Source organism: Bos grunniens, chromosome 22 (genome assembly GCF_055505025.1).
Source record: "Bos grunniens cultivar Pamir isolate PY7600 chromosome 22, Bosgru_T2T1.0, whole genome shotgun sequence".
Classification (NCBI taxonomy): Eukaryota; Metazoa; Chordata; class Mammalia; order Artiodactyla; family Bovidae; genus Bos; species Bos grunniens.
In genome coordinates, this window is record NC_141186.1 from 44038795 (window position 1) to 44055146 (window position 16352).

The window sequence follows — 16352 nt, forward strand, 5'->3', positions numbered from 1 at the left end:
CAACAAAAACCTTCAAACCTCAGCCTAAACTTTGCACCTTGAACAAAAGTTAACTAAAAATTGATCATAGATTTAAATGTAAAACAAAACTATTAAAAAAACTTTTAGAAGAATATCTAGGAATAGGCAAAGAATTCTTAGACATGACATCAAAAGCACAATTCATATTAAGGCCCTAAATGTAAGACTGGAAACCATAAAACTCCTAGAAGATAATATAGGCAGAACACTCATTCATATAAATAACAGCAATATTTTTTAGGATCTGTCTCTTAAGGCAAAGAAAGCAAAAGCAAAAATAAATAGGTCCTAGTTAAACTTAAAAACTTTTGCACGGCAAAACCATCAACAAAATGAAAATATTCCTACTGAATGGGAGAAAATATTTGCAAATTATGTGACTGATAATGCATATAAATAGCTCATACAACTCGATATCAAAAAAATAAACAGCCTGGCACTTCCCTGCTGGTCCAGTGGTTAAGAATCTGCTTTCCAATGCAGGGAACACGAGTTCAGTCCCTGGGCTGAGAACTAAGAGCCCGCATGCAGTGGGGCAACTAAGCCCGCATGCCACAACTAAGACCTGATGCCACCAAATAAATAACTATTTTTAAAGACCTGATTAAAAAATGGGCAGAAGACCTGAATAGACGTTTTTCCAAAGAAGACATACAGATGGCCAATAGGCACATGAAAACATGCTCAATATTTGTTCACTCATCAGAGAAATATAAATGAAAACCACAATGAGATAGCACATCATACCTGTCAGAATGGCTGTCATTAAAAAGACCACAAACAACCAGTGTTGGTGAGGATGTAGAGAAAGGGAACATTTGTACACTGCTGGTGGGAACATAAATTTGCGTGGCCACTATGGGAAGCTGTGGCGGTTCTCCAAAAAACTAAAAATAGAACTACCATGTGACCCAGCAATTCCATTTCTGGGTATATGTCCTAAGGAAACAAAAACACTAAGTCAAAAAGATAAATGCACTCTAATGTTCATAGTAGTATTATTTACGATAGCCATGTAAAAGAATGAAAAATTTCCATTTACAACACCAAGTGAAATGAGTCAAGCAGAGAAAGATAAATATTGTATGTTTTCACTTATATGTGGAATCTAAAAAAATAAACGAAGGAACATAACAAAACAGAAACAGAGTCACAGATACAGAGAACGAACTAGTGGTTGCCAGTGGGGAGAGGAAAGGGAGGAGGAGCAAGACAGGGGTAGAGGATTAAGAGGTACAAGCTACTGTATATAAAAAAGCTATAAGGATACATTGTACAGCACAGGGAATATTGCTAATATTTTATAAAAACTTTATATGGAGTGTAGTCTATAAACATTTTTAATCATTATGTTGTACATCTGAAATTAATATATATTGTAAATCAACTATATCTCAATTTTAAATAGCACAATCCATGGAAAAAGCACTAAATTATATGTCATCATGGAGAAGAAAATGGCAACCCACTCCAGTATTCTTGCCTGGAGAATTCCATGGACAGAGGAACCTGGCAGGCTACAATCCATGGGGTTGCAAAGTAGAACGTGACTTAGTGACTAAAACAACAACAATATGTGTCATCAAAATTAAAAACTATTCTATGTGAAAGACTCTGTTAAGAAGATGAAAAAACATGCTACATATTGTGGTAACTTTTTGACAAATCACATATCCAACAAACGATTTGAATTTAAAATATTTAAGAACTCTCAAAACAGTATAAAAGTAATCCAATTAGAAAATGAGTAAAAGACATGGAGAGACATTCTACCAAAGACGATATATGGATGGCAAATAAGCACACCAAGTGCTCAATGTCATTAACTATTGGGGAAATGTAAATTAAAGTTATGACAAGTTAATCACTACATACCGGTTAGAATGGCTAAAAAAGAAATAGTGACAATTCTAGCTGACTTTTTGACACTGCTGAATATTCATTTCTTTTAAATGCCCTTATACTTATTTTTCTGGTTCTCTAAATATTGTTTCCCTGTCGTCTTCATGGATTTCTCTTCCTTGTCTCTCTGTGGCTTGCTATTCTTTCCTTGAATCTTCCTGGATGATTCTCTTCTTATTTCAAGTACCTTTCATATTTTGATGACTCCCATAGATTTTGATGCACAAATACCTCAAATTCAACATGTCAGAAAAAATGAACTTATCAGTTTCTTCCATAAGACTTCTATTCCCCTTTATTCTTTATTCTAATTATCACTATTTATCCATTCACTCATGACTGAAGCACCAGTGTCTTAACTTCTTTTTCCCCCTTTCCCACTGCTCACCTGCCATATAGTTAGTCCCTGAATGCTATGAATATTTTTCCAATTAGTCCTCTTCTTGCCCTAGCCTTAGATTGGGCCTTCATCTTTTGCCTTGACTATAGCAACCATCATTGGCTTCCCGTAACCATAGAATTAAATCTTAATGTGCATGTAAAGCTTTCTGTAATGTGACTCCTACCTATTCTCTTGCCTCTCCTCTTGCCACTCTCTCTATCATATCTTATGCTTCACCAACACAGACTGGCTTATTCATCCTTGAGGAAATATATCATTTCTCACCACACTGCTTTTGCCTGGCACATCCTCTCACCATCCATGCTTCCTTTTACCTGGCTGTATCTACTTCAGCTCAGTTATCATCCCCAGGAAGTCTACCTATTCCAATGAGTTTGGATAGATGACTTCTGATTTGCTCCTCTTATGTTAATACTCTGCTTAATTTTGTTATTTTACTTAGCACATTGTTTCAGGTATTCCCTTGATCTTTTTATGTATTACAGTGATCTATTTTCTAGTTTTGAGGCTAGGAATTGCTTCTGTTTGAACATCTTTGTGTCTTTAACAACTATGTTATTGAGTACCAATAGTGAATATTCAATAAATGCTTATTGAATTAAAAAATATAAATAATTATGTTCAATTAAATACAACAGGTATTTTGACAGAAGTATGAAGAGACTACAGTGGGGACCTAAAGTAGGAAGTTTTCAAAAGAAACTTTGAAACACGTGGTTTCACTTAGAAAAATCGGATATCTTTTTGCTGAAGGAAGAATGTATATTCCAGTTGTAAGCATCAAATATATATTTGAAAACTGAGTTTCTGATCTGTTTTCTAATCTGATTAGAAACTAGGAGATGAAGGGATGTCTTTTGGCTATTCTGAGTATTTCAGAAAGAACTGAATTCTAGAGATAAAGATTTAGAACACATCAATATATACAGTTTATATTTATGGTCATGAGACTAGGTGAAGTCACCTAGGGAGAGAGGAAAGAGAAAGAGTGAGGAGAAGATCAGTTTCATAACTAGACAGAGTCAGTCTGTTAAGAGATTGGGGACCACTGCAAGACTTTTAAGATCAAGCAGCGTATTAGTGGAATAGACATAGAAAATAACTCTCTAGAAAAATTTTGAGCAAGCAACTAATTGAAAAATAATTTAAATTAGGTGAAAAAATGTCCAACCAGGCCATTCCTTAAAAACTTATTATTTTGAAATAATTTCAGACTTATAAAAAATTGTAAAAAGAGTACAAAGTAATCTCCTGTATATTCACTTGTTCTCATAATAGTAACATTCTTGCCTGCAACAATGATTACTATGGTGGTTGCCAGATAGTAATTTTCTCACCATTCTTTGTATATTTTTTAGTTGGAATTTTGTATTAAGGAAGAACTTGGTCTTTTTTCTTTCTTCACTCATTCATTTATATATTAGTATATGGGCTATGGTTTCCCAGGTGGAGCTAATGGTAAAGAACCTGCCTGCCAATGCAGGGGATGTAAGAGACGTGGGTTCAGTACTTGGGTTGGGAGGATCTCCTGGAGAAGGGAATGACTACGCACTTCAGTATTCTTGCCTGGAGAATTCCATGGATAGAGGAGCCTTGTGGGCTACAGTCCAAAGGGTCGAAAATAGTTGGACACAACTGAAGCAACTTAGCATGTGTGCACTATGGAGTCTTATTTTAGCTATTGAATTAATGTGTTGTTATTGTGGTCTATTTTGATGTTCAGCTGCCCCAGATTTGGCCACTGGGAGCACATCAAGTTGCCTCTTATGTTCTTTTTAGCTTATCCCATCAACACAATAAGATGTTCTGGCCTTATACAGTACTTTTCCTGTTCTAATCCTGAAATCGTCATTTCTCCAAGGATTCTTGGATCTTTTTTAGTAGAGAATGGCATTTAGAAATTGGGGCATAAGTGTAAACTATGTAACTGAGATGTGGTTGCTTCTTGGTTCCTTCAACAGAAAGAGCCAGGAAATTATCTATCTTCCTATCTACCCATCCATCCTTCCCTCTGTCATCTATTTTGAAAGCCTTGAATTTATGCTGATGCCTCCTATTCCAATTCAAAATCACAGAGTTCTGGCCTTCCTTCTTTGCATGTTTGTTACTCCCTTTTCTCACATCCAGAAACATGAGTTTTATGAACCATAATATATTTACTTATTTTACTAAATTCTATAACACAGGTAAACAGTTTGTATTTTTTTTAATGATTAATTGATTTATTTGAACAATAGGACAATATAGACATCATTGTCAGACTTAATATGAAATGTTAAATGTTCGATCCAATTTTCCTTCCTGGATAAGTTTTTCTTTCCTATCTCTGTCAGTTTTGAAAACATAATACTAGAAGATGAGGGGCCCAATTCCAAACAGAGCTCCTAAGAGGGAGGTCTTGGTATTGGGTCTGAAATTAGGATAGATATTTGCTGATCTTGCCTAGGTCCAACGAACCAAGGCAGGATCTTCGATAACCCCTCGGCAACTAGGGTCGTAGTACTGAAGCTGGTACTCCCGCTTAAGCCGGGATCTTATGGCCAACCATTCAGCTTGTGCTTTCTGGGTTTCAGAAGATATGTTGTATTCAGCTGGGTCGAGGGTAGTAGGTAGGCTGGCCAAGCGCGATGGCTTGTACTTGGGGAACGACATCTTGACGACCCGGCGCCTAAACAGTTTTTAAATTGCTAACTCACGTGAGAAATATACTCACTGTAGTTCAATATTTGTCTATAGTTTTATGTACTTAGCTTGAAGGCATATATCAAAATACTGTATTCAAAAATTAGTTTGGTTAGTTCTATACTCCTTTCAATGTGGCTGTGTTTTTAATTTGAAATCCACTTAGGTTCATTTGTTTCTTTTCATTTTGGCTTTTTCCTCTCATCCTTACTAATTTTCTTTATTCATGTTTTTGAGCATATGAAACAATAGCATATTTTAAAGTCAGAACTGCATCCAAATCTATACTCAAAGACGCATCCTTCATCCTTCTACCCTGTTCCTCCCCCCAGTACTTTCTCTCTGTTACAACCTACTCCCTTTAAAATAACTGATGATGTTGATTTCTGGTTTATCCTTTCTGTGTTTAATATTTCATGAAGAAACAGATAAATGTTCTTATTTTCCTTTTTATCTTACACAAAATGCATCATACTATATTCTTTTGCATTTTAACTTCACAGTACACCCCAGAAATCCCCCCATATACATTTATAGAGATCTACATTTTCTCCCAGCTTTATTGAGATGTAATCGACACGTAACATTGTGTAAGTTTAAGGCTTAAGATGTGCTGACTTGATTTCCTCATTCATTTTTATTGCTGCACAGAACACACCGGTGTGTTATTTATTCAGCCGCTCTCAAATATTTCTAGCATTCTGTTGCAATGAATAACCTTGTGTAAGTGTGTTTTCATATTGTTGGGTGTGTATTTTCAATTTCTACAAGTGGGACTTCTGGATCAATATGTAGTTTAGTTAGAAACTGCAAAATTTCTCTCAAGAAGATTTGTGCCAGTTTGTGTTCCTACTTGCAGCTTGTGAGAATGCTTGATTCACCATAGTCTTACCACAGAATTTGGGCTCATATTTTTTATTTTTTGTCAGTCCTAAAGGTGACAAATGGTATCTCAATGTAGTTTAAACTTGCTTTCTCTAATTATGAAGATCAAACACCTTTTTGTATGGTTAAGAGCCATTTTTGTTAATATTTTTATTGTGAAATTGTGGTTCATATCTTCCTGTTCATTTTTCTATGTATTTTACCCTAACTTTTATTTAAAACTTTAAAAGTTGTAATAAAATACACATACCGCACAATTGCACTCATCTCACATGCTAGTAAAGTAATGCTCAAAATTCTCCAAGCCAGGCTTCAGTAATATGTGAACCGTGAACTTCCTGATGTTCAAGCTGATTTTAGAAAAGGCAGAGGAACCAGAGATCAAATTGCCAACATCTGCTGGATCATAGAAAAAGCAAGAGAGTTCCAGAAAAACATCTATTTCTGCTTTATTGACTATGCCAAAGCCTTTGACTGTGTGGATCACAATAAACTGTGGAAAATTGTGAAAGAGATGGGAATACCAGACCACCTGATCTGCCTCTTGAGAAATTTGTATGCAGGTCAGGAAGCAACAGTTAGAACTGGACATGGAACAGCAGACTGGTTCCAAATAGGAAGAGGAGTACGTCAAGGCTGTATATTGTCACCCTGTTTATTTAACTTATATGCAGAGTACATCGTGAGAAACGCTGGCCTGGAAAAAACACAAGCTGGAATCAAGACTGACGGGAGAAATATCAATAACCTCAGATATGCAGATGACACCACCCTTATGGCAGAAAGTGAAGAGGAACTAAAAAGCCTCTTGATGAAAGTGAAAGTGGAGAGTGAAAAAGTTGGCTTAAAGCTCAGCATTCAGGAAACGAAGATCATAGCATCTGGTCCTACCACTTCATGGGAAATAGATGGGGAAACAGTGGAAACAGTATCAGACTTTATTTTTCTTTGCTCCAAAATCTCTGCAGATGGTGACTGCAGCCATGGAATTAAAAGACGCTTATTCCTTGGAAGGAAAGTTATGACCAACCTAGATAGCATATTCAAAAGCAGAGACATTACTTTGCCAACAAAAGTTCGTCTAGTCAAGTCTATGGTTTTCCTGTGGTTATGTATGGATGTGAGAGTTGGACTGTGAAGAAGGCTGAGCGCCAAAGAATTGATGCTTTTGAACTGTGGTGTTGGAGAAGACTCTTGAGAGTCCCTTGGACTGCAAGGAGATCCAACCAGTCCATTCTGAAGGAGATCAGCCCTGGGATTTCTTTGGAAGGAATGATGCTAAAGCTGAAACTCCAGTACTTTGGCCACCTCATGTGAAGAGTTGACTCATTGGAAAAGACTCTGATGCTGGGAAGGATTGGGGGCAGGAGGAAAAGGGGACGACAGAGGATGAGATGGCTGGATGGCATCACCGACTCGATGGACATGAGTCTGGGTGAACTCCGGGAGTTGGTGATGGACAGGGAGGCCTGGCGTGCTGCGATTCATGGGGTCACAAAGAGTCGGACACGACTGAGCGACTGATCTGATCTGAACATAAAATTTACCATCTTAACTATTTTAAAGTATACTGTTCCATGGTATTAAGTATTTTCACACTGTTGTGCAACCAATCTCCAGAATATTTTCATCTCGCAAAACTGAAACTCTACACTCATTAAACACTCCCCATTTCCTTCTCCCCCTAGTCCCTGCCAAGTACCATTCTATTTTTTGTTTTATGTATTTGACTACTCTAAATACCTCATATAATTGAAATCATAAGGTATTTTTTGTCATTGCCTTATTTCATTTAGCATAATGTCCTCAAGTTTTACTCATCTCCTAAATTTTTAAGCATTCTTTCCATTTTATTTGAGGTATATGTTGCAAATATTTTCTCCCAGATTGTCAGCTATCTCTTGACCTATTTTATTATGATGGGTTTTTGTCATGAAAGCATTTTAATTTTATGCAGTCAGAATTTGTTAATTATTTTTTCCTTTTCTATACCTGGAATTTGAATCATAGTTATGAAGTTTTCCCCTACACTCAAATGTAGAAGAATTTTATCAATTTTTTCTAGGCCTTGTATAGTTTTATTGTTTCAGTTAATTCCTAATCTATGTGGAATTTATTCTTCTGTATGTTGGAAGATACCTGTTAAATTAATCTTTTTCCAAATGGCTGACCAGTTGTTCCAGAAATATTTATTAAAATCATCTTTGCTTCAGTGATTTGGGGTGCTACATTTATTATACGCTACATTTTCCTATGTGTTGTATCTATTTCTGGACTTTTTTTTTTTTTTTTCCAGTGGTCTATTCATGTACCTATATCACACTATTCTCATTAGGGAGACTTTAGAGTATGTTTTAATGTCTCCTAAGACAAGTTCTTCTTTGTAAATTTTCTTTCTCAGGGATTTCTTGGCTATTCTCACATGTTTATTTTTCTACTTGAACTTCAGGCTCAACTTGTCCAGTTCCTTAAAAACGTGTGTAGATACTTTTATCGGTATTGCATTAAATTGGGGAACAAATTAAAATTTTTGTGATGTTAAAACATCTTTACCAAGCTCAGGTACTATCTTTCCATTTGTTTATGTCTGTTTTTGTCAGACAACTCTTTCTTATGGGAGAATTTATGATATATGATATGATATATATGATATATATGATATATATGAATATGATATAATATATTATGATGCTATTGTACCAGAATATTATCTCCAAGAGATTGGGGCTTTGTTTACTACTATATCCTGAGCATTTGGAACAATACCTTTATATTTGTTGAATTAATGAATATTTGTTAAATGAAGGAATAGTAAGTTAGACAAAGGATCTTTGTTTTGCCTTGAAAAGTGAAGAGTATATTAAAAACATTAGTTTGGAGAGAACTCATCATAAATAAATATATAAAATAGTTTCTTTGTAGGTCATACTTTGGGGTAAAATATTTTTATTCTAAAAGCATGTTATTTTTTATAATATTTTTATTCCGAAGTGCTACATTTGCACATATATCATTGAAAGGGTACGCCATTTAGAACATTTATTTTTTTCTTATTATATTCTCAGTTCAACTATATTTATTTGAAACAATGTGTAGAGAGTAGTCCGATAGTACCTATTCAGCAGGAATGGCTGGATCACATGTTAATGCTGGTACCTGAGTCTTTGAAGGAAGGGAAAGAACAAGAAGAACTTGTTCAAAGTCTCATAAACGAGGTGTCACGTGATTTTGAAAAAAGCATGAAGAGATATTTGGGTAAGTAGCATTTAACACACACCAAGCTTACTTGTTCCCCTGCCTATCCCAATCAAAAGCAGAAATATGTATAATAAACATATGTTTAGCTGAATGTATTTTTAGAGTTTTAATTTTTAGCCTATAATCGAATCAAATCTTTGTAATTCATGGGCACCGTTTTTAAGGGCACTTTTTGTGTTCCCTCGTGGCTCAGATGGTAAAGCGTCTGTCTGCAACGCAGGAGACCCGAGTTCGATCCCTGTGTTGGGAAGATTCCCCTGGAGAAGGAAATGGCAGCCCACTCCAGTATTCTTGCCTGGAAAATCCCATGGACGGTGGAGCCTGGTAGGCTACCGTCCATGGGGTCACAAAGAGTCGGACATGACTGAGCGACTTCAGTTTTTTGTGTGTGATTTTTAATGTGCTTATTAACTAATAGTTTTTTAACTTTTAACTTTGTCTTTATCGTTGTAGTTTTGCTACTTATAGGATTGTAAGAAATTATTAGTGTGTTTGGGGAGATTTATTAGAGAAATAACCTTTGAAATTTTTAATTGGATTAATTTTTAAGTTATTATGCCAGTGACCTTGGTATAGATAAGATGAAAATAGTTGAGGACTTATTAAAGCTTTACTGTATTTAAATTCACATTCAAAGTAGGGCCAAAATAGTACCAAAGGCTTAATTTTGTTTCAAACAAGGGACTTTTTTCTTATACTCATTTTGATGTATATTAAACTATACTACTCATTATCAAAAGTTGAAACTTTGATTTCAGTAGGTCTTGCAAAGATTTTCAAGAAGTATTTATCTATCTATAAAATACTGTTTTTCTTTTTTTTTTAGTGAGAAGTGTTCTCGTGAGACCTGATATTAATTGGCTTGAAGATGAAGGTGGCCCTATACCTGAATCCCCTGTGTGAGTAAATCTTTTAAAAAACAATACTGCATCTAGGTTATGATAACAGACTGAAAATAAACTGATCAATCTTACATTCAAGGCTAAAATTATGAAGCTCAAAAGTGTTTTGAAAACATGTAAAAGAACTGTAATACTGTTTTTTCCTCCCCTAAATATATCCTCTACATTGGGCTTACCTAGTTGTTGATTATACACTTATGAGAACCTTTATAGATGTATAACTCAACTTGGTCTTTCATAAGTAAACTTTGGAGTATGCCAGACAGATTTCTCCATCTCATCTCCCCAATTCTAAGGACCAAGTTTGTTTATGTAGGGTGACTGAGCCAGAGCACAGTGGAAGTTAAGGAACTCATGCATGGCCCATCAGCCTTCCTTAGGCACCAATGATCTCTTTATTCTCTCTGAAGATAATGAACTCTCAAGACCTTGATCATGCTTATCTACTAAGTTTCCCATTGCTGACCCCATTTCTCTCTTCTCAATCCCCTCTTCTCACTTTGATACTAATTCTATGCCATAAGTATTACTTACTAAAATTTAGAATGTGTCATTTGAGTTCTGTTTGATACAGTGTTTTGTTTTTCCAGAGGCCTGGATTATTCTAAGCCTTGGCATTCTAACTATCTGCAGACAAGAAACCAAATATTAGCTAATTTGCACATTGTTCATCCAACCATGAAAATGTTACTGGACCTTGGTTATACAACATTTGCCAATACAGTTTTGCTAGACTTAACTGGAATTAGGTAAAAGCCCATATTTATTAATTAACATTTAAAATTTGAATGTCTTCTGCTTGAGTCTTTATATTTTTGACTATATAAGTTTTATAACTGATAAATATTTAGGAGTTTTTACATTTAAAAAGTTTTTAGCTTATCTTACTTGCTTCACTCATTTTGTATCATGACCAGTTTGTTTGCTTTAAATCATTTTTTTTTCTCATAAATAGAGGTAAAGGCCCCATCGATTGTGAATCACTAAGAAATGATTTATCAATACAAGCTAGAAAGGCAGAAGAGAAGATAATGAACACTTGGTATCCAAAGGTTATAAATCTCTTTACCAAGAAGGAGGCACTAGAAGGCATTAAACCTGAGAAACTGGATGCATTTTATAACTGCGTTTCCACACTTATGTCAAATCAGGTAAATAGATTATGTATATTTTAAATGATAATGTTATTAAAGTTAATTTAGCATTTTATGAGGTATAGTGCTATATAATTATTTTGAAATAAAGTAAGAGAGACTTTTACTAGTTTAACTAAACAATACTTCATTTCTGGAAGCAGTGTAAAATGAGAGGTAACTCTAGAAGTATGTGTCAATATTATAAGTGATTACTGGACTCATGTTTAAAGGCTATAAGCTAATTATCTATAGCTTTATTAAAGAAAATTAATAAAAGGATTATCCTAGAGAATGTATTTTTGAACTTATGAAATTCTAGGTTAATTTATTATCATTTTGTTCTTAATAAAATCTTGATTTGAAATGTTATTGATCATTTTTAAATGACAGAGGATATGAATTTTATACAATTATTTTATTGGCTCCTTGAATTTTTACTATTGTAAAAATATAACCCTAGAAAAATAGTTTTTAATAAAAAGTTTTCCTTTTTGTAAAGATCTCCAAAGATTCCATAAATTTTGCCTTTTTAAAGGCATATATATACATGTATACACATATATATATATGAATCTGGTATGTAACACTGTAATGAATATACATGATTTCCTTTTTACCTTTATCCTCTTAAGAGGACTATGATTAAATGATAAGAAGTTAAGAGATGAAAAATGTTGTGAAGGTTATTTAAATCTATGTTTGTCTACTTTGTTTACATTTCTAATAATTGGTTATATATAAGAAAGTATTATTCATCCTTTAGTAACTTATAGTGCACATTTCTAAGTTCCAGTGGCTTCAGTCTCAAGTAATGGTATGCTGGAAATCTGATGCTCCAGGAGAAGAACCCCTGATTTGTAGTGTTTGCCAATTTCCATGGTATAAATATTCCTACCATGGTGATTTTCAGGCATCCAAGAGTTTAGTATCTGGCTCACAGAATTCTTGAATGTTTAACAATTAGCTCTTGTAATTGTAGGAGCTAGCATTAGTACGTCACTCTCACTTGCCCCAAACACATACCTCATGAAAGTAAAAGTGAAAAGTGAAAGTTGCTCAGTCGTGTCTGATTCTTTGTGACCCCATGGACTATATAGTCCATGGAATTCTCCAGGCCAGAATACTGGAGTGGGTAGCTTTTCTCTTCTGCAGGGGATCTTCCCAACCCAGGGATGGAACCCAGGTCTCCTGCATTGCAGACAGATTCTCTACAAGCTGAGCCACAAGGGAAGCCCATCACCTCATGACACTCCCCAAACTGGGTTTTAGGCCCCTCCACCCCTCAGTCTTTACCATGCTGTTGGGTCTTCTGGAACTTTTTTTGTACCAGGGACAAAATTACTGAAGAATGTGGAAGATTCTAAGTTGCCATTTTAAGACTGTTGATATTCTATAGAAAAATTAAAGTTTTCATATATTGTTCTATTTTAAACTGTATTAAGAACATATTGTGCTGAATGAAGATAATTTTCAGGACTAAATGGATTGGTAAAATGAATTAATTATAGGCAATAGCTCACTGGTTTAAACTTTTAGTTAAAGGTTTGTACTTTCTAAAGTAGTAATAACTTATGGTATCATGCAGCTAAAAGATCTCTTAAAGAGAACTGTAGAAGGATTTGTAAAACTCTTTGACCCAGAAGATCAACGAAGGCTGCCCATATTTAAGATGGAATTGACTTTTGATGATGATAAAATGGAATTTTATCCTACTTTTCAAGATTTGGAAGATGTTGTCTTTGGTTTGGTTGAGCGAATAGCTGAAGCTCTGCAGGTAAGTCTTTATCCTTATTCATTGGGTTTCTTTTTAAAAAAATGTTTTATTGGAGTATAGTTGATTTACAATGTTATTAGTTTCAAATGTACAGCAAAATGAATCAGTTATACATATACGTATATCCACTTTTTTTTTTTAAGATTATTTCTCCATGTGTATCATTACAGAGTACTGAGTAGAGTTCCCTGTGCTATACAGAGGTCCTCATTAGTTATCTATTATATATAAATATATGCATATACATACATATTTGTATTAGTGTGTATATGTCAATCCCAACCTCTTACTTTATCCCTCCACCCCGTTACCCTCTAATAGCCAAAAGCTTTTTTCCTACATCTGTGACTCTACTCATCAGATTTCTTTCAGTTCAGTTCAGTTGCTCAGTCGTGTCCAACTTTTTGCAACCTGGTGGACTGCAGCACACCAGACTTCCCTGTCCATCACCAACTACCAGAGCTTGCTCAAGCTCATGTCCATCGAGTTGGTGATGCCATCCAACCATCTCATCCTTCATTGTCCCCTTCTCCTCCTGCCTTCAATCTTCCCCAGCATTAGGGTCTTTTCCAGTGAGCCAGTTCTTCGCATCAGGTAGCCAAAGTATTGGAGCTTCAGCTTCAGCATCAGTGCTTCCAATGAATATTCAGGACTGATTTCCTTTAGAAGTGACTGGTTAGATCTCCTTGCAGTCCAAGGGACTCTCAAGAGTCTTCTTCAACACTTCAGTTCAAAAATATCAATTCTTCAGCACTCCGCCTTCACAGTCCAACTCTCACATCCATACATGACTACTGGAAAAACCATACCTTTGACTAGATGGACCTTTGTTGGCAAACTAATGTCTCTTTTTTTAAATGTGCTGTCTAGGTGGTGGCTCAGACAGTAAAGTGTCTGCCTACAATGCGGGAGACCCAGGTTCAATCCCTGGGTCAGGAAGATCTCCTGGAGAAGGAAATGGCAACCCACTCCAGTATTCTTGCTGGAAAATCCCATGGATGGTGGAACCTGGTAGGCTACAGTCCATGGGGTCGCAAAGAGTCAGACATGACTGAGCAACTTCACAGGTTAGTCATAGCTTTTCTTCCAAGGAGCAAGTGTCTTTTAATTTCATGGCTGTAGTCACCATCTGCAGTGATTTTGGAGCCCAAAACAGTAAAGTCTGTCACTGTTTCCATTGTTTCTCCCATCTATTTGCCATGAAGTGATGGGACCGGATGCCATGATCTTAGTTTTTTGAATATTGAGTTTTAAGCCAGCTTTTTCACTCTCCTCTTTCACTTTCATCAAGAGGCTTTTTAGTTCTTCTTTGCTTTCTGCCATAAAGGTGATGTCATATGGCTCTTCTTAAAACTTTTTAGTTGAATATAAGCTCTATAAACTGTATATGTACATAACTTGTTGTTTTCTTTTAATCCTCCAAATTTTTGTAAGTTAAAAGTGCTTTCTCTTTGAGAAAGTTTCCTGGCTTGAGATGACATTTTTCTTTTTAGAACTTATTGTAGTTATGAATTAATATATATATATTAATTTTTATGTTGTAGTATGAATATATACATATTTACAAATTGATATTTTATATGTTTCATGTTCCCTATTGAGTTGTGAACTTCTTAAGGACAATATCCAAGTGATGTGTGTTCTTTCTAGAGCTTTCTAATATAATCACTTCAACATTATAATTCCTTATAGAGATTTGGTGAATGATAAAAAACTAAGTCAACTAAGGTTTTATATTTTAAATCATTATTTTGCATCAAGTTATCTTTTCCTGGACTATTGAAACCTGAAATTAATTTAAGTATAATATAAGTGAAGAGGAACTAAAAAGCCTCTTGATGAAAGTGAAAGTGGAGAGTGAAAAAGTTGGCTTAAAGCTCAACATTCAGAAAACGAAGATCATGGCATCCGGTCCCATCACTTCATGGGAAATAGATGGGGAAACAGTGGAAACAGTGTCAGACTTTATTTTTCTGGGCTCCAAAATCACTGCAGATGGTGACTGCAGCCATGAAATTAAAAGACGCTTACTCCTTGGAAGGAAAGTTATGACCAACCTAGATAGCATATTCAAAAGCAGAGACATTACTTTGCCAACAAAGGTTCGTCTAGTCAAGGCTATGGTTTTTCCTGTGGTCATGTATGGATGTGAGAGTTGGACTGTGAAGAAGGCTGAGCACGGAAGAATTGATGCTTTTGAACTGTGGTGTTGGAGAAGACTCTTGAGAGTCCCTTGGACTGCAAGGAGATCCAACCAGTCCATTCTGAAGGAGATCAGCCCTGGGATTTCTTTGGAAGGAATGATGCTAAAGCTGAAACTCCAGTACTTTGGCCACCTCATGCAAAGAGTTGACTCATTGAAAAAGACTCTGATGCTGGGAGGGATTGGGGGCAGGAGTAGAAGGGGACGACAGAGGATGAGATGGCTGGATAGCATCACTGACTCGATGGATGTGAGTCTGAGTGAACTCCGGGAGTTGGTGATGGACAGGGAGGCCTGGCGTGCTGCGACTCATGGGCTCGCAAAGAGTCAGACACGACTGAGCGACTGATCTGATCTGATAAGATCTACATATAGATCAACTGTACAGATATTTATTTCATGAATTGTCATTTTTATATCTGTTAGAATGTCCAAACAGTACCCTCTTGGCTATCAGGAACTTCAACACCTGTGAATCTTGACACAGAACTTCCTGAACACGTGTTACAATGGGCTCTTGATAAGCTGAAGGTGGCGGTGCATCGTAACTTAGAAGGCGCAAGAAAACATTATGAGACATACGGTATATATGACACAAATATTATATCTCTTTTTTTGTGATAAAAAAATGCCATTTTATTTTTACTAGAATTTTGTCAGATATTTGGTTGTCTGGATCTGTTATGAAAGACCAGAGAGAGCAAGAAGGAAGCATAGGCATGGTTTCTGACAGAGTCATGGATCAAACGCAAGAAACTTGAATTCTGTTATTCAGTCCAAAGGGTGAATATTAACTGGAGCAGAGTCATAAAGTCAAAACATAGAGAGAAAGGATGTTGATATAAGCAGAAAGTTAAATCAAGGGCAAAAGCAAGGTGCTGCTAAGTCACTTCAGTTGTGTCCGACTCTGTGCGACCCCATAGACAGCAGCCCACCAGGCTCCCCCATCACTGGGATTCTCCAGGCAAGAACACTGGAGTGGGTTGCCATTTCCTTCTCCAGTGCATGAAAGTGAAAAGTGAAAGTGAAGTTGCTCAGTCGTGTCTGACTCTTAGCGACCCCATGGACTGCAGCCTACCAGGCTCCTCCATTCATGGGATTTTCCAGGCAAGAGTACCGGAGTAGGGTGCCATTGCCTTCTCCAAAAGCAAGGTAATTTCTAACAATTTCAGCTTAATCATCTCTT

The 16352-nt window shown here is 35.9% G+C and overlaps 1 protein-coding gene and 1 pseudogene across 23 annotated transcripts in view; one reads left to right on the forward strand and one right to left on the reverse strand.

Annotated features, from left to right (window-relative positions):
- Positions 1 to 16352, forward strand: part of DNAH12 (dynein axonemal heavy chain 12) — a 191553-nt gene that overhangs the window by 23682 nt on the left and 151519 nt on the right. For 12 of the 23 annotated variants that reach the window (XR_015151493.1, XR_015151494.1, XR_015151495.1 and 9 more), the window contains 6 exons: positions 8959 to 9148; positions 9978 to 10050; positions 10644 to 10802; positions 11009 to 11204; positions 12775 to 12963; positions 15593 to 15749. Coding sequence is in view for 11 of the 23 variants with exons in the window: in XM_086367336.1 (XP_086223462.1) it covers positions 8959 to 9148; positions 9978 to 10050; positions 10644 to 10802; positions 11009 to 11204; positions 12775 to 12963; positions 15593 to 15749 (964 nt within the window). In the remaining 12 variants the exon portion in view is untranslated. Of the gene's footprint in view, positions 1 to 8958; positions 9149 to 9977; positions 10051 to 10643; positions 10803 to 11008; positions 11205 to 12774; positions 12964 to 13910; positions 14031 to 15592; positions 15750 to 16352 lie in introns of those variants that run through there. The other 11 variants (XM_086367339.1, XM_086367341.1, XM_086367350.1 and 8 more) reach the window with 3 other exon arrangements.
- On the reverse strand, positions 4527 to 4978 carry LOC147348355 (NADH dehydrogenase [ubiquinone] 1 beta subcomplex subunit 4 pseudogene; annotated as a pseudogene).